The following is a 17,595-nucleotide window of genomic DNA, read 5'->3' on the forward strand; positions in this document are numbered from 1 at the left end:
TAAATAAAAAAGATAATAATAGAGGTATGAATGTTGGTATATCTCCTTGTGGGTTTTCTGATCATCATATAATGACTATTGATTTTAATACTCACTTTCAAAATCTTATTGGCATTTTAATGTCAAACTGGTGCAGGATAAGTTATTTTGTGAAAAATGTAAATGTTTTTGGGAGAGTTGGAAAGTAGAAAAAGAACATTTTGAAAATGTAATTCAATGGTGGGAGGTAGGAAAAGTCCAAATCAAGATTTTTTCAGCAGTTTTCTTATAATAATACTGTGATTCTAAAGAGAAATATTGAAAGTTTGGAGAAAGATATTAATGAAATTAATTGATTTGAATGTTTCGGGTATGACTAAGGATTTAAAGAAAAAGAGATTGGAGTTGAAAACACTGTTAGAGAAAAGAGCAAAAGGTGCCTTAATCAGAGCAAGGATATCTTCCATTAAGGAAATGGACGCTCCAACAAAGTTCTTTTTTAACTTGGAACGTAAAGTAGTAAAACAAAAAAAATATGCTTTACCTTCGGAAGGACAATGGCACAGTAACTTGAAATCCTATCGAAATGAGGAAAATCGCAGTGGACTTTTATGCCGAACTTTTTGGGTCAAAAACTGTGATCCTGAGAGTATGGATCAGTTATTAAGAGGACTGCCTATTTTGAAACCTGAGGACAGAAAAACCCTGGATAAATGAATTCCATATGAGGAACTTTCAGAGGCCGTAAAGCAATTGTCCACAGGGCATTCCCCGGGAGTAGATGATCTGCCTGCTGAATTTTATAAATCATTTTGGGATGTTTTAGGAGAGGACTTTTACAATGTAATCTGTGAATGTTTTCAAAAAGGTACTTTACCCAGCAGTTGCCAAAGAGCAGTACTGTCACTTCTACCTAAGACTGGTGATTTAGGCTTGTTGAAAAACTGGCGCCCTGTCTCTTTAATGTGCCAAGACTACAAAATACTGTCTAAATGTTTAGCAAATAGATTAAAGAAGTTTTTGAGCATTATTGTGAGGAATGAGCAAACGTACTGTGTTCCAGGACGTACAATAATAGATAATTTATTTCTAATAAGAGATGTTATGGACCTTTCTATGAATAATGATTTTAATATTGGTTTCTTATCGATTGACCAAGAAAAAGCGTTTGATCGTGTGGGTCATGAATACCTTTTAAATGTTTTGAAGGCATTTGGGTTTGGGGAGACTTTCATTTCTTGGATCAAATTACTGTATAGAGGGGCTTCAGTAATGCTTAAGGTTGGAGGGGGACTGAGTTGTCCAATACCTGTGAAGAGGGGAATTAGCCAGGGGTGTCCAATTTCCGGACAACTATATAGCTTAGTTATTGAGCCCTTGCTTATTAAACTAAGAAATAATTTGAAAGGTTTTCATATACCAGGGGATTTTAATGGTTCAAGTGTTTCTGTCTCAGCTTACGCTGATGATGTCACTGTGTTTATTACTGGACAAGGGGATATTCAGATACTGTCTAAAAGTTTAGCTTTAAATGAGAGAGCCTCCTCATCAAAAGTGAATTGGGCAAAGAGTGAGGGTTTTGTTGTGGGTCCCTGGAAAAATGGTGGGCCACCTAAGCTTACAGGGGGGTTACAGTGGAATACAGAGAGAATTCAAATTCTTGGAGTATTTCTGGGTAAAGAAAATTATAGACAAAAAAACTGGGAGGGTATGCTGGTGTCAGCCAAGTTGTCTAAATGGAATTTGCTATTACCTGAACTATCCTACAGGAGTCTTGGTTACAAATAACCTGGCCGCCTCCACGCTATGGCACAGACTAAATGTGCTGGATCCTCCGAATGAACTGATAAAAATACAGAAGAAATTTGTGGATTGTTTTTGGTCGGGGCAACACTGGGTTCTTGGATCCGCATTATATCTGCCTTTACAAGAAGGAGGACAAGCTCTGATAGACATCAGAAGCAGGATTATGACTTTTAGATTGCAAACAGCACAAAGAATATTATATGAAGAAGATCTGGGATGGATTCGTGTTGCTTGTGCTATTTTAAGGACAGCATCTGGTCTTGGTTACGAGAAACAGTTGTTTTTACTGAGCCTTAAAGAGCTGGACTTGAGTAATTTAACCATGTTTTATCAGTCAGTGTTGAGAGCCTGGCTTGATAACTTTAATATCAACAGAGATCTTTCAGAACCAAAGGAGTGGATAATGGGGGAGCCATTGTTTTATAACCCACTGATACAAACGAGAACTCTGTCATCGGGAAGCTTGATGATGTCTGGCGGGAGCTGGACTCAAGAGGATAGGAGACCTGAGAGACCTCAACGGATGGAAGACGGCTGCAGCACTACAGCGTGAGACGGGTATTCGATCTCTCCGTCTTCTGCAGCAGGTGTTAGAGGAGGTGCAGAGAGCATTGCCTGGAACCTGCAGGGAGGCACTGGAAACTCAACCAGCTCAAGAGTGGAGGAGAAACTATCAGTTTCCATCTATCAGTATATCTGCAGCTGCAAAAGAAAATTATGAAGATGCTGACACAATATTAACTTTTAGGACCCCGGAGATGGGACAGTTTCGTGAAACAACTAAAAAAGCAATCTACTTTACTTGTGTTAAAGTTGCCCGTCAGACTGTTTTAAAACGAGTACGAGCAGGGAGGTGGACAGAAGTGTTTGGACCAGACTTTAAAGGATCCTGGAGGTCTCTGTACAAACCTCCCATTGAGAAGCGTACAGCAGACCCACAGTGGAGACTTATTCATGGTGCTATAGCTACAAACAGACACGTGGCACACCTGAATCCAGCAGTGGGGAGGGAATGTCCTTTTTGTGGAATTGAAGAGACAGTTGATCACTTATTTATTAATTGTGTGAGGTTAGGCAGTCTTTAAAAAGTTTGTTTAAAGGTTTTGGTAAAGATTTTTCCAATCAGTGTTTTATAAGTGGTCCTAAATATACATCTCATGAGAGAAGAAGAATATGCTTATTAAATCTTTTGTTGGGTATGGCCAGAATGGCAATTTGGAAGACTCGAAAGAATAAGTTATTGGGTATAGGTACAGTAGATGCGGAAAATGCTTTTAAAGGCATGGTGACTGCTAGAATTAAAATTGAATATACATATTTTAAATTGATTAATGATATTCAAAGGTTCGCCAAAATATGGTCCGTGGAAGGAGTTTTGTGTGAGGTTTTGGATGATATGTTGTATTTCAAATTTTAAAGATGTTTGAAGTATAAATGTTATGTGTATATTTGTATTGTATATTTATTATAGGTGATTTTTTGTATTATATGATCAGATAGGAAATCTGGTATTTGGAAAAAGTTAATTTAATAATAAAGTCATGTTAAGCCTCTCCCTCTCTCTCTCTCTCTCTCTCTCTCTCTCTGGTGATGATTGACAGGCTCAGAAAGCGTTCGGTTCTTCGGCATGTCTTCTGCTGTGTCGTCTGATGCTGGCGGACGCTTGACTGTAAGTTCAACGGCTTCCTTCATTAGTCACTTCAGTGTTTGACTTCTCATCACTGTCTCTTCTGTACTTGTGTCCAGTGAAGAATGGGAAACACTGCAGGAATGTTCTCTGCCTCCTCATTTTAACACTGGAGTCTTTGTTTCATCTTTTGTGTGATTTGATCCTCCAGTTGTCTCAGATATTGTGTCTCTTTCTCAGAGCTGCAGTCCGTATCTTCCTCATGAGTGTGACGGAAACTCGTATCTGAACGGCGTCTGCGTCCAGTTCAACAGCCGTTTACAGGCCGTCTCAAACTTTACCGCCGCTTACCAAGGTCTGACGAGTCTGACACAGAAACCAGCGGATAACGACACTTTTAGCACCGAATGCAGTTTAACTATTTCAGTCTTTAATACTGTACACCATGTGTTGGGTTCTTAGTAACATTCCAGTTGGTGTTTATTGACAACTAAAGACATGATTAAAGACATTATGTTAAATACTTGGGAAAAATATGGATTTATTGGCCATCTTGTCAATAATTTATGGTTTGATTGCTAAAAGAAGTTGGCGTAACAGATGTGTTTCCATATCTTGTGGTTCTGCAGAATGCACGAAGATAGAAGTCAATCTGGTGTTTCTCTTTGACGGATCTAAAAGTTTGGTATTGAACGAGTTTGAAATGAACAAAAAATTCATTTTAGATGTTATGAAAAAACTTTCAAACTCATCCATAAAGGTAAATCAGCCCAGCACTATTAATGTGGAAATATGGACATGTAATGGTCTATGGTTTGCTAATGATGTTAACGGCACGTGTGCTTGTTGTTTGTCCTTCTGTGTGTCAGTTTGCTGCTGTCCAGTTTTCAACTACATTCAGAACTGTGTTTGACTTCAACGCGTATCAGGACGGCTCCGCTGAAGACAAACTCATGAAAGAGCCACACATGTACAGTATCACAAACACACACGGAGCAATCGACTATGTCTTGTGAGTGAAACCTTCATATGCTTATGAATGTTCATTGAATTTACACTTTAAGAGAAACAGTCTTGAAATGCACATAAATGACAATTAAAGATTGCTCCTTCTGTAGATTTGCTCTTTTGTTCAGGTCTGTTAAACACACTGGAGTTGGACATTTGTCGTTCTATAAATTATAAGTTAAAAACACATTGGTGTAGAAACAAATGTTTGTGTCATTATTTATGATTTATCACATCACCAGAAAGAATCTCCTGAATAGCGTGTCGTCTGGAGCCGATCTCAGCGCTCAGAAAGCCCTGGTGATCATCACAGATGGAGAACCCACTGATTTTGATGATGAAAATGCCCTCAACAGATGCGATGAGCAAAATATCCTCCGCTACGTCATTGGGGTGAGTTTCCTTAAAGCTCAAGCTTGTCATTTACAGTTTGTGGTGTGTCAGTTTCATGTTCAGAGTCACTGTAATCAGTCACTGGTAGTTTGATTACTAAGGGTTGAAACACGTGCCCTTATAAAAAATAAGTTTATTCAAGGGCTCTATTGGTATACTTTTAAACTAAAAATAAGAAAGTATACTATCAGTCTACATTTTATATACTTCTCAGAAATATACTTAAAATTACACTTTAGTGTACTTGACTTATACTGAGTGAAAAGTCCAAGAATATTTGGCCTGTACTTGTATGCTGTAAACTTTTTTACATAGTTTTTCATATACAGTCTTATGAAACTTACATTGTTTGAAAATATTGATTAGAATATTGATATAAAACAGATATGTTTCTAATTCTGCATGTCTGAATTTTTGTATAGGCTAGTCCACTGGTAGTGTATAGGAATTTACTCTAATTCTACTTTTCCCCTCCATTGACTGAAATTTCCAGCTATCCATGTTTTCACTTTTATACGGTAGGGGGCGCTATATGACACATCTTCCAGTACAGAATCTCAAGATCAAAACACAGGAGAAGAAGAATCTGAAACAAGTGAAGTTTGCTCACGCAAATGTAAAATAACGTGATCATCAAACATTAAACAGCCTGTGAATCAAAACTGCTTAATGTTACCAAATGAAATGTCGAACCCATGAAGAGAAAACGACTGAAGCTTTGGGGGTGTTGGACTCGATCTCCTCCATCTGTGTTTGATCATCTTTCTGAATCTGATCACATTTTGACAAAAATGTGATTTTCTCAACTTTTTTGTTTAAAATGTTGCCTTTTTTTGATGAAACTTATCAACATTCAAGTGTTGATAAAAAAGATGCATGAAGCTAATAAAATGTTTCTAAAATTAAAGTACAGTTAAAGGTATTTTTCAAGTATAAAAAATAATATCTACATTTGAACATAGTATACTGCAAGTGCAAAAATAATTCAACTATAAGTACAATGTTATGATCACTTAAAGAAAACTTACAAGTATACTTGCAGTATCAACTACTAAACTAGTAGTTTACTGAGAGTACACTTCAGTACTGAGTTCAGTGTGTACTTTCATAAACTAAAAAAATACTACTTGTATTAAAATAGTAAACTACTAGTAAACTTACAAGTTCCCTTGTAGTACAGATGCATTACAAATGAGAAACCTAGTTGTGTACTTAAAGTTTACTACTCTTACACTTATAGTACACTTAAACGTATACTTTTATATACTAAAAGTGGGACAATTTAGTCCCAAGCAGTATTGAAATAGTACACTTACAAGTTTACTACAAGTAGACATTGATATTAGTATACTTACTACATAAAGTATACTTAAAAATATACTTGAACATTACTTAAGTATACTTAATAAAATTAACTTGAAGTATACTTCTTTTTCGTAAGGGTGACTCTGTGGTTTGTTTGAGCTGCCTGACATGTGAACTTATCAAACAAACACGTGAGGTTTGGGCGGGAATATCTGATTGACTGACCAATGGCAAACTAGGAGAGTGTTCAAGAAACCTGTCTGGAAACAGTCATTATTTGTGTAATTTGGTGTCTCTAGTTGTGCAGAAATGACACACTTTCAGCTTTAAATGACAAGTGCTACAAGCACTAATTTATATCAGATTTATCACAGTTTGTTTCCATTTTTCAAGAACAAACAAGTTGTTATGTGGATGAAGGTAGATGAACCCAAAAGCAGACAGAATGCTCACACTAGATTTATTGTAGACAATAACAGGGAAAACAAAGCCCACGAGGGGGCAAAACAAGACAAGACTGGACTACGAGTGACTTAACTAGACTATGACTTGACAAAACTAGACTACAAATAAACAACTAATACAGGAACAGAACTCTCTCTTGACAGGGTACTCACAGTGAACAAAGTTTCACAATGAATGATAGCAGATAACATGAAACACTCAGGAAGGAATCACAATGAACCGACACAAGACAGCAGACAAGAGGGGATTAAATAGGGAACTAATGATACACAACAGGTGACAAAGGTGAAGCAATAATGACAAAACGGGGATAACAAGGGGGGCGGGGCTAGGTGACGAGACAACACAAGCACATGGCCCAAACAAATGGCCATGTGCTTGCACATAAAACATGGGCCTGTCATGATCCTGCCTCAAGACCAGGGAAAATCAGAGACAAGGCGGCAGAATCATGACACAAGTAAAAAAAAAAAAGGTTTTACATACTGGTCTGTTTCAATTCATATGTGATCAAAAGTGTTTTTGCACAGACAGACTTAATGACAGTTTTGTCTGTCAGGTGGGAGATGTTAGCTTAGCCAAACTCCATGACCTGGCTTCAGAACCAAAAATAAACAACACCTTCTACATTCAAAAATACAATGGACTTCAAGGACTTCTGGACGACCTGCAAAAAAATATCTACAACATTGAAGGTAAAATGCAAGCGTAAAGAAAATAGACATACTGTATAATGTTATAAATAAAAGCAGCTAATGAAGAATCCACTGATGATTTAAGAGTTCTTCTTCTGTGGTTTCAGGGTCAAAGGACACACACAGCAAAGACAGACAGAAAGAGTTATCGCAGAGTGGATTCAGTGTCCTCTACCACAAGGTCAGAAATATCGGTAACACTTTATAATAACTGCATGCTATTAATCATTAGTTAAGCATTACTAAACAGTTAATTCATCATTTATAAAGCATTAATAGACATCAATAAGCAGTTTATAAATACAGCTATAAATGCTTTATTCTTGATTTATAAGCATATCTATAATGTGTTTAATAATTGTATTTTCATACTTTATTAATGATCAATTTATCATTTCTAAATGAAGTATTGCATTATTTACAAACCAGTTACATTATTTACAAACTAGGTGTTGTCACTGATTAATAAGATCACTGAGAAAGTGTGAGTAAATGTAGTAGATTCAGGTAGTTATAAAGCATTTAGACGTGGTCAGTTCACTATTTTTGTGAGCTCATCTAAAGTGAGGACTAGTTATGCCTTATAAAGCATTTATAAAGGAGATTTAAAGGCTAATTTATCTTCTAAACAGAAACACAGTGATACAGAACATATAAATATTTAACAGCCTTACCTGAATTAACCATAAATTACAGTTGAAATATCATATATATGTTAAAAAAAAGACTATTTCTTATAAGGAATAGTTCATGTTATTGTATAAAAGTAGTTTATAGAATCTTATAAAATGCTGCTGATTGGTGCAGTGTGGCGATGTGTAGGTCGTGAACGCATCAAGTTCCCTGGAACAATTACGACTCTGTGACGGCCGTAGAAATGGGTGATACACTATAGCAAGCTGATTGAGAAATGTACAATACAATAATCAATACTGGGTTGCCACTTGATGTAAAACCCGGGTCCTGAAGTAAAACCAGAGCACCACTGATCTGCTTCATCTGCTGCTAAACATAAAAAACAAAAACTCTGGACATCTTTCAAAGACTCAATGCCACTAACCACGCCGCAAATATAAACCTGCGCACACAAACTCCTGGAAATTGCGAGACTGCTGCGTTTGTTTCAGGACTCTGCGATTGTGGGTTCGGTTGGATCTAATGACTGGCGTGGATCTCTGTATGAAGTGACGGGATCAGGATCTGGCTTTAAAGAGACCGAGATTAAGGATCCATCTGTCAGCAAAGACTCGTACATGGGTGTGTTGAAGCTGTTGGTCCTTCCTTGTCTGATGTGAAGTGTCTGTGCATGTTTTAATGATGCTGATGATGTTCAGGTTACTCTGCTGTTCTGGGAATGAGAGGCGGCGTCTCTCTTCTGTTCTCTGGGGCGCCGCGGGCCGAACACAGGGGTCTGGTGACCCTCTTCACCAAGAATGAAAGCGCATGGACAGTGACGAGGAACATCACCGGAGAACAAGTTAGTGAAGAAGAACCCTCTGACACGATATTAACCCTCTCCATCAGCAAGAGCTGGGCTTCCCAAATCCTACGGAAGAAGCAACCACTTAGAAACACTCTTGCAAAACCACTGAAACCATCTCCAAAACCTCACCGGCCACCTACCAACCACTCAGTACCTGCCTAGCAACACCCTAGTGATCACCCCTTAGCAACTGCAATTTGTGAACATCAGGTTATAAAGATCATATGCTAGAATGCAATTACATTCATTTTGATTAATTTTTGGCATCAGATTGGCTCGTATTTTGGCGCGTCTCTGAGTCTGTTGGATGTGGACTCGGATGGAGAGTCAGATTTCCTTCTGGTCGGAGCTCCGTCATTTCACCAGTCTTGGCCGAGGGCAGAAGGGAGGCTGTACGTCTACACTTTATCAGAGGAGGTATGGACAGATTCACAACATTCTCCATTAGTAAGTACAGCGTGGTTAATGTTCAGGGCCTGTGGCTGGAAGGTTGCTGGTCATCACCATTAAGTTACTCCAGTGCAGCGATGGGCAACTTTAGTCCTGGAGGGAAACTGTCCTGCAGAGTTCAGCTCCAACCCTGATAAAACACTCTCCTGCCTGGAGCTGTCTAGTTATCCTGAAGACACTGATGAGCTGGTTCAGGTGTGTTTGATTAGGGTTGGAGTTGTTGATAATGGCCCTTAAGGAATGAAGTTGCCCAACCCTGCTCCGAGGGGATTGACATTGTAATAGGTTCCCGGTGACGGACTATTGCATTAAAGTCATGGAAATACATTGCACTGGCGCTGGTCCTCTGCAGACGAATAAAGACTCTGTTCTCTTTCTCTCTCTGTAGTATTTTCAGAAGACACTGAACGAGTCAAACACCGGCAGATTTGCTGCATCTCTGGCTTCACTAAAGGACCTGAATGGGGACGGCCTGTCAGATGTGGCAGTCGGGGCGCCGCTTGAGAACGAAGGGGAGGGAGTCGTCTACATCTACCTGGGCGACAGGACACATGGAATAAACATCGAACACGCTCCTCAGGTGAGAGTCTGCTTTAGTTCCCTCAATCCCAAACACTGTGTTTGTGCCCAGTCTAACCCAGAATCCCAGATGAGCCCAATGTTCTCAGATAAACAGGCAGACATGGCAGGATAAACGTGCACAATGATGATCCGCTTTAGCACAGTAGATCTGTGTGTGTGTGTGTGTGTGTGTGTGTGTGTGTGTGTGTGTGTGTATGTGTGTGTGTGTGTGTATGTGTGTGTGTGTTTAGCTGATCCCAGCGCGCTCGGTTCTGCCTGGTCTGCAGCAGTTTGGAGTGTCTCTGTCCGGTCAGATGGACATGAGCGATGATAATCTGACAGATGTCGTGATCGGAGCTAAAGGAGGGATCGTGCTGCTCAAGTAGGACATTCACAACACATTCACAAAATAATGGAAAGATTCTCTGACAGTCTAAACACGAGGTCTCAGTTATGTAATTGAACCTTTAGTTTGGAGAATTAATGCAATGATTTGAGCAAATAAAAAAGGCTTGCTGCGGTTGTCAGTGTTACACAATGTTCAGCCGCTTACCGGTTACATCACTCTCCCACCATGGCACCGCCCCCCTCTGTCGTTTAGATTTTTTTAATAGTAATACAATAATCATTTAGAGAACAGATACTATATTAAAAACTGACTGAGTCTAATCAATTCAGCGTGAGCCGAACAGGAGTTAAATATATATATATATATAGGAGTTAGAATAAAAATTAACCCACCATTTAAGCAATTGCCGCCCCCGAATTGCCGCTAATTCAAAAGTAAAATGCACACGGCCACATGGGCATTCTTAAGCAAATTAAAAGCAAAATAGAAAAGAGGGAATGTGTCGCACATTGATTAACCGGTGGGATAATTTCCTCACCATCACATCCATAAAAAATAACTATCAGTTTGAGTTGGTCAAGTTGTTATAGACCCAGTTAGTCTCACTGTATAATTAGCTATTTACTCTCTTCTCTCTCTTCTCAGGGCTCGGCCTGTGATGTCTGTTTCTGCGCAGCTCAGCTTCAGTCCCAATGAAATCAGTCCGAACGACTTTGAATGCCCGAGTGACAAAGCGTTTAATGCGTTTAATCTCACTTCGTGTTTCACAGTGAAAGAGCGGACCAGTAGCAGTGGTAACGTCAAAAACATCTCAGAGTCTCTGTCACATGAGGAGCATGGCCTCCGTATGTCTTACCCTCTCATCTCTCTCAGGATCTCTCGAGAAGAACCTGAATGTTTCTCTGAACCTGAATGTGGATGTGATGAGAAGAATCAATCGAGGATTCTTCCATCAGAGTGATCCGTCATCCAGGACTCTGCAGAAGTTCGTCCTTCTGGATTCTGGGAGCTCCTGTTTCGGATTCCCCATCTTCATGCCGGTACGCTTCATCTATCACAGCTTCAGCCAATCCTGTCATGATTCTGCCCTCGTGTCATTGATTTTCTTTAGTCTTGAGGCAGGATCATGACAGACCCGTGTTTTGTGTGCAAGCACATGGCCTTGTGTTTGGGCCATGTGCTTGTGCAGTCTTGTTACTTAACCCCGCCCCCTTGTTCTCCTCGTTTTGTCATTATTGCTTTACCTGTGTCACCTGTTATGTTATCATTAGTTTCTCCCTATTTAATCCCCTTGTGTTTGCTGTCCTGTGTCGTTTCATTGTGATTCCTACATGAGTGTTATTCATTATCATTGCTATTCATACCTGTGAGTACCTTATAGAAAGCCTTGTCATTGTGAGAGTATTTATTAGAAGTATTGCTTGTTTATTGTCTAGTCATAGTTTAGTCTTGTCAGCCTAAGATTCCTTGTCCTGTCCATGTTTTGCCCCCTCGTGGGTTTTGTTTTCCTGTTTTTGTACCAATAAACCTTGTGTTCATTGTATACTGCCTGCATTTGGGTTCATCTCCTCGCATCCTCATAACAAATCCCAGAAGCTTCGGTTTAACAGGAAAAGTTGCTTTTGCTTTAGAGCTGCATTGCAGACATTGTGTCTCCACTGAAGATACAAATCAGTTTCTCACAAACCAAGATGCTTTCTGGAAACTCCACGGCTATCCTTGACCTCCACAGCAGGACAGAGGAGTATGTCGAGGTGAGCTGAACTTCTGACATCACAATTTATACACTCTAGTCTTGTGTGATTTCGAATGAAAGTCACTTACAGTGCACTGTAAAATCCCACAGTGAATCTAACTAACACTTTTTAGTTACCATTACTTAATGTCTTAACTTAATTGTAAAAATCTAGTAATCTGTACTATTCACATACTATGCCGTTTTGGTAACACTTTATTTTACGGTGCCCTTGATACAGAGTAATTACTTAATTAATTACTTAGTAATAGACGTTGTAATAACATGTAACAAAATGTACTTAACATGTAACTAAGTTATGGAACAGCCTGTACTTACAGATTGTAATTACGCACATGTAATAGGCAGCTACTGTTACACATGTGTAACAAGCCGAGTTGGATAAGGTTTATAGATACACATGAAGTACACTTAAGTACATTCTTGATACACTTTATTTTACGTAGCTTATACCTGTGTAATATTATGTAATTACAATGTAATTAGGAAACTACTGCATGCATTTAAGCTGTGAACTAGTGAGTTAAATCAAACTAAGGCAGAGATGGATAAGGTATGTATACACAAAGTACACTTAAGTACATTCTTGATACACTTTATTTTACGTAGCTCATCCCTGTGTAATATTATGTAATTACAATGTAATTAGGAAACTACTGCATGCATTTAAGCTGTGAACTAGTGAGTTAAATCAAAGTAAGGCAGAGATGGATAAGGTATGTATACACAAAGTACACTTAAGTACATTCTTGATACACTTTATTTTACGTAGCTTATACCTGTGTAATTTTCTGTAATTTTAATGTAATTAGGAAGCTAATGCATGTATTTAAGCTATGAACTAGTGGGTTAATTCAGATGGATAACATATGTCAACGCTATCTCACGACCAATTTGTACGAATTCGAACGAGTGATAAAAAGTTGGGTAATTCGTACGAATTCGTACGACCTCACTCGAACGAATTTGTACGATTTGTCTAAACCCACGTGATGGGCAGGTTTAGGGGCGGGGTCAGGGGTAGGTCATTCGTATGAATTCATACAAATTGGGCAATTCGTAAAATATGTACGATTTAGCAAAAATCGTACTAATTCATACGAGTGAGGTCGTATGAATTCGTATGAATTAGCCACCTCGTAGAATTCGTACGAATTGCCGTGAGATCAGGCTGCATATGTAGATACACAGGAAGTGCACTTAAGTACAATCTTGATACACTTTATTTTATGTTACATACAAGTAATGCTACAGAACATACACATTTACCATGTGTAACTGCAGATCTCAGTAGCCTAACATATTTAAGTACTTGTTGTTACATTGTGTTATACTAAGTACTTTCTTACATAATTACAGTGTACCAAGTCCGTAACACGTATGTAACAGACTCGGCTTGTTACACATGTGTAACAGTAGCTGCCTATTACATGTGCGTAATTACAATCTGTAAGTACAGGCTGTTCCATAACTTAGTTACATGTTAAGTACATTTTGTTACATGTTATTACAAAGTCTATTACTAAGTAATTAATTAAGTAATTACTCTGTATCAAGGGCACCGTAAAATAAAGTGTTACCGCCGTTTTTACTCAGAAAACCCAAATTACGATTAATTGATTGGTTTGACTGCTATTTTGTCAAGCAAATAATAATAATAATAATTGAGGTGGGGCAATTCTTAATAGACTTCAAACTAATTTCCTCCACTTCTGCAGTTATTTGCATTCACTCATTTCCCAAAGTCATCTTAAATGTTTAATTGTCAATAAAACTAATAAAATTTGAGAGAACAAATAAGCTTACTTCATACAGTAAATTGATGTTGATCTTAATGTTTTTGTTTGAACTCATTATTATGGTGATCAGTGTTACATTTGGTTGCTGATACGCTATATCAGATATTTACAATAACAATTGAAGAAGAAATAACATTACGATGTCCATAAATCCATTTCAGTAATACATTGAGTTTACTGTTTCAACATAGAACTCATGTTTAATGTGATAGTTTCGTCCTTACTTTACGTCCTTACGTCTTTTCGTTCTACTATAATTCAATATATATTAGTCCCAAGATTATTCATGTCAGTGAATAAATGCATAGATCCGCAATCACTATTTGTATTTCCTAGTGGTCCGGTGGTAGAACTTTTGTTAAGCATGTCAGAGGTTCTGGGCTCTAATCCGCTCTAGTTTTTTTTTGTCATTAAAATCTAAGTAAAGAGCAGGGACGTTTGTGTGCATTTTTTGTGTGATTTCATCGGCAAGAATAGAGTCTCTGCAACAGTGAAAAGCGATAAACTGAAGTGCTCATCTGAGAGTGAAGAGAACGTTCCTTCGCTCAGCATGATTTCAAAAGCAACCCATTCCAGTGCCAGATTGCCTCGTTTAACACAAACGAACGTCAGTTGGATATGTTTAATGTGCATGAGGTACATCGATGTAGCAAGATGTTTCAGAGTGGTGGGAGAAATATCGACCCTGGAAAAAGTAGTGGGGACATGTCCCACACGCAAGTTACACCTATGTTGACGTCATTTCTAACAAAATACGGCTAAAATTAACTTAATTTCGGGAGTTTGAAACAGCTTGCCAAAGCGAACTTTCCAGAAATATTTCTCCAGCTGGTAAACACCTTTCGGACTACCAGTGATCTGTGGTAATGACCTTATAGGTGGATGTGGCTCTGAGGATCCATCTTCTTTGAGGTGTAAATCTTCTCTGGTTCATATTCATCTAAACATCACTCTCAGTATGTTTACTAACAGTTAGAGGTATTTCAAATGAACCCCTAAGCAAAGAACGAAAAAGAACTTCGCAATGGTATATCGGGGCCTTTAAGGATATAAGATCCTTCAAATTTACAGTATAAAGTTTCAAAAGCTCTATGAAAGTTTCTGTTTTGTATGTGACTAGGTGCCGTTTCAAAGGAACTGTGATTCAAACAACCGCTGTGTGGCCGATCTGAAGCTGAACTTCAGTTTTACGTGAGTAACAACCGATAAATAATGACTAATGTTAAACGTCTGTAAATGCTTCTGAATATTTCTATTCTTCTTGATTTGAAATAAACATGAGAATGTGATGAAGGTTCTGCGTTTGGTTTGTTCTTCAGGAACGACACGTTAGTGGTGGTGAATCAAGCTCATTTCACTGTCCTCGTATCGCTGGCCAACCCAGGCGACGACTCCTTCAACACCAGCATAGTGCTGCACTACCCAGAAGGCCTCTCGCTCTCAAAATTTGAGACCGTTAAGGTACCGCTGTCCGCACATCAAACTATTTGAGTGAATTTGAGTTGAATTTGAGTTGAGAGCAAACAACAGAATTGTAGGAATACAGAATTATAATTCAAATTTGAATATAAGAAAGTAGAATTGAAAAAAAAAATGAAATTCAAAGAAATTAAATAGTCTATTTTTAATAACGAGGTCAAAACAGACTTTGAATGTTGGAGTCTTGTTCGATAGTGTTTTTTTCTTTAAAAATTTAATTAGATGGATAGATAACTATATAATACTTGCCAACTATAGAGCCAAATTGTTTTTAGTTTATTTAATTCATCAAAATTAATAAATGAACTTCTGTGGAATATGGTAGAACAACCATTTGATTCCTAGAATGCATTTCCCTTACTTAATTTCTTTTAATAAATTCGTCTTCCTGTCATTTCTACTTCCTGTGAGATGTGGCAAGTTTAAATTCCAAAAGGAAGTCGAATCTACAGTTATTAAAGGAACACGCCACTGTTTTTTGAAATAGGGCCATTCATTATGCTAAGATAAGCTAGTGGCGGCGCTGCCAGACTAAGACAAGGTATGCACTGAGACAAAAATGCGTTTGCCCACCTATCTAAATCTAGGGGAGACAGTGAATAACCCCTATTTCAAAAAACAGTGGCGTGTTCCTTTAAGATATTTGTCAAAACTTAAAAATAAGAAATATAGAGACTCTAAATGTTAAGTCTAAATATCTTATGGTGTGTTGTTTTTAAGGATTTTATAAATGTGTGTGTGTTCAGCCCAGCCGGACTCGAAGCAGCTGTGGTGATCGTGACAGCGGTGCTATGAACAGAACCACCTGCAGTATCAATCTACCAGTGTACCGCAGCGGCACCACGGTAAAACACACACACACACACACACACACACACACACACACACACACACACACACACACACACACTGAAAAGACAGATAGACACACTAACAGACACACAGAGACGCTCACTGTACATATAAAATATCAGAAGTTTGTTTCAGTAGTCCCATAATCATAATTGTGACCAGTCTGTTTACAATGTCCAACCAACTGCCAATGTAACGTGTACATCTACAAATGTCTTTATACAGTGTTTACATACAGTATACACTGAACAAAATTATAAATGCAACACTTTTGTTTTTGCTCCCATTTTTCATGAGCTGAACTCAAAGATCTAAGACTTTTTCTATGTACACAAAATGCCTATTTCTCTCAAATATTGTTCACAAATCTTTCTAAATCTGTGTTAGTGAGCACTTCTCCTTTGCCGAGATAATCCATTCTCCTCACAGGTGTGGCGTATCAAGATGCTGATTAGATAGCATGATTATTGCACAGGTGTGCCTTAGGCTGTCCACTATAAAAGGCCACTCTAAAATGTGCAAATGAACAAATAATTTTGTTCAGTGTATATAATAAATTTTCTCAATCATTCTCTTGCCAATGCTACCAACATCTGTGTCTTCTAGACTCAGTTTCTGGCAACCTTTCGTATGGCGAAATGGGATTACGACTGGTCCGACAGGATGGAGATGATGATCACCGCTAACAGGTGAATGAGGCTGAATTTGACAGATTTGTTTGTTTTCAGGGCTGTTTCATATCAGTAATGTTCAGCAGAGATGTGCTCTCGCGATCCAGGTTATGAAGAATGACTTCATGTTCAATCATGAGTAAATCCTGTATGTTTGTTCACAGTGATAATAATGGAAACACCAGCGATGCGGAGGTGAGGAGGAGCGTCCCGGTTCAGTTCGCTGTTGATCTGGCGATCAGTCTGTGAGTGGCATTTATTTAACTTCTTTTCTTCTGTTTCAGTTTGATCTGCTCTTCATCTCTGAATGATTGAAAACTCAACATCTAAATGTCTTTCTGTTCGGATCATTTTCTGTTCTGTTTTATTATTAGCAGTTAATACACTGAGACAGTAACATTATATTAAAATGACTGAAAACCATATGATTGACTGAGAAGTTATTGAGTTATTGTGTGTTTGTCAGAGTGGCTGAAGAATCTGTGACGTATCTGAACTTCTCTCTGGAGGACAGAGGTCCAAAACCTCTCAACATCATCTACAAGGTCAGAGAGTCAAACACACATCTGCAGCTTCATCGTGTTGTTTTTGGGCTTCTCGTGATCAGATTGCTGTGTGTCTGTGTGTTTGTGTCCACAGGTGGAGAATCTGGGTCTTAAAGGTCTGCCGGTGTCGCTCAAGCTCACCCTGCCCTGTCAAACTACACATGTGATTTTAACTCCTCAGATCTTCAGCATGCAGGAGGTGCGTCACTCGTTCATCAGCTCATACCATCAGACCAGCATGTGTTCTGCTGAATAAACATCTTCTGTTCTTCTCTACAGAACTCAGTGCCGTGTGGATTCATCAAACCGCAGGTAAGAGATCATAGACCCTTTTACAGCTGCTGTTGAAGTGATCGTTCACCCAAAACATGA

The 17,595-nt window shown here is 38.5% G+C and overlaps 1 protein-coding gene across 4 annotated transcripts in view; it reads left to right on the top strand.

Annotated features, from left to right (window-relative positions):
- The window catches only part of LOC311077441 (integrin alpha-L-like), a 64,645-nt gene that overhangs the window by 37,955 nt on the left and 9,095 nt on the right, over nt 1-17,595 (top strand). For 2 of the 4 annotated variants that reach the window (XM_084105919.1, XM_084105918.1), the window contains exons 4-26: nt 3,387-3,454; nt 3,653-3,767; nt 4,042-4,172; nt 4,282-4,424; nt 4,663-4,813; nt 7,143-7,278; nt 7,386-7,459; nt 8,406-8,535; nt 8,613-8,755; nt 9,032-9,208; nt 9,600-9,791; nt 10,024-10,154; nt 10,767-10,915; nt 10,995-11,161; nt 11,753-11,875; nt 14,797-14,867; nt 14,996-15,137; nt 15,902-16,000; nt 16,614-16,696; nt 16,843-16,923; nt 17,145-17,223; nt 17,318-17,422; nt 17,503-17,535. In XM_084105919.1, coding sequence (XP_083962045.1) covers nt 3,387-3,454; nt 3,653-3,767; nt 4,042-4,172; nt 4,282-4,424; nt 4,663-4,813; nt 7,143-7,278; nt 7,386-7,459; nt 8,406-8,535; nt 8,613-8,755; nt 9,032-9,208; nt 9,600-9,791; nt 10,024-10,154; nt 10,767-10,915; nt 10,995-11,161; nt 11,753-11,875; nt 14,797-14,867; nt 14,996-15,137; nt 15,902-16,000; nt 16,614-16,696; nt 16,843-16,923; nt 17,145-17,223; nt 17,318-17,422; nt 17,503-17,535 — 2,723 coding nt within the window. The remainder of the gene's footprint in view (nt 1-3,386; nt 3,455-3,652; nt 3,768-4,041; nt 4,173-4,281; nt 4,425-4,662; nt 4,814-7,142; nt 7,279-7,385; nt 7,460-8,405; nt 8,536-8,612; nt 8,756-9,031; nt 9,209-9,599; nt 9,792-10,023; nt 10,155-10,766; nt 10,916-10,994; nt 11,162-11,752; nt 11,876-14,796; nt 14,868-14,995; nt 15,138-15,901; nt 16,001-16,613; nt 16,697-16,842; nt 16,924-17,144; nt 17,224-17,317; nt 17,423-17,502; nt 17,536-17,595) is intronic. The other 2 variants (XM_084105921.1, XM_084105920.1) reach the window with 1 other exon arrangement.

This window comes from Abramis brama (genome assembly GCF_963993115.1).
Source record: "Abramis brama genome assembly, chromosome: 2".
Lineage (NCBI taxonomy): Eukaryota > Metazoa > Chordata > Actinopteri > Cypriniformes > Leuciscidae > Abramis > Abramis brama.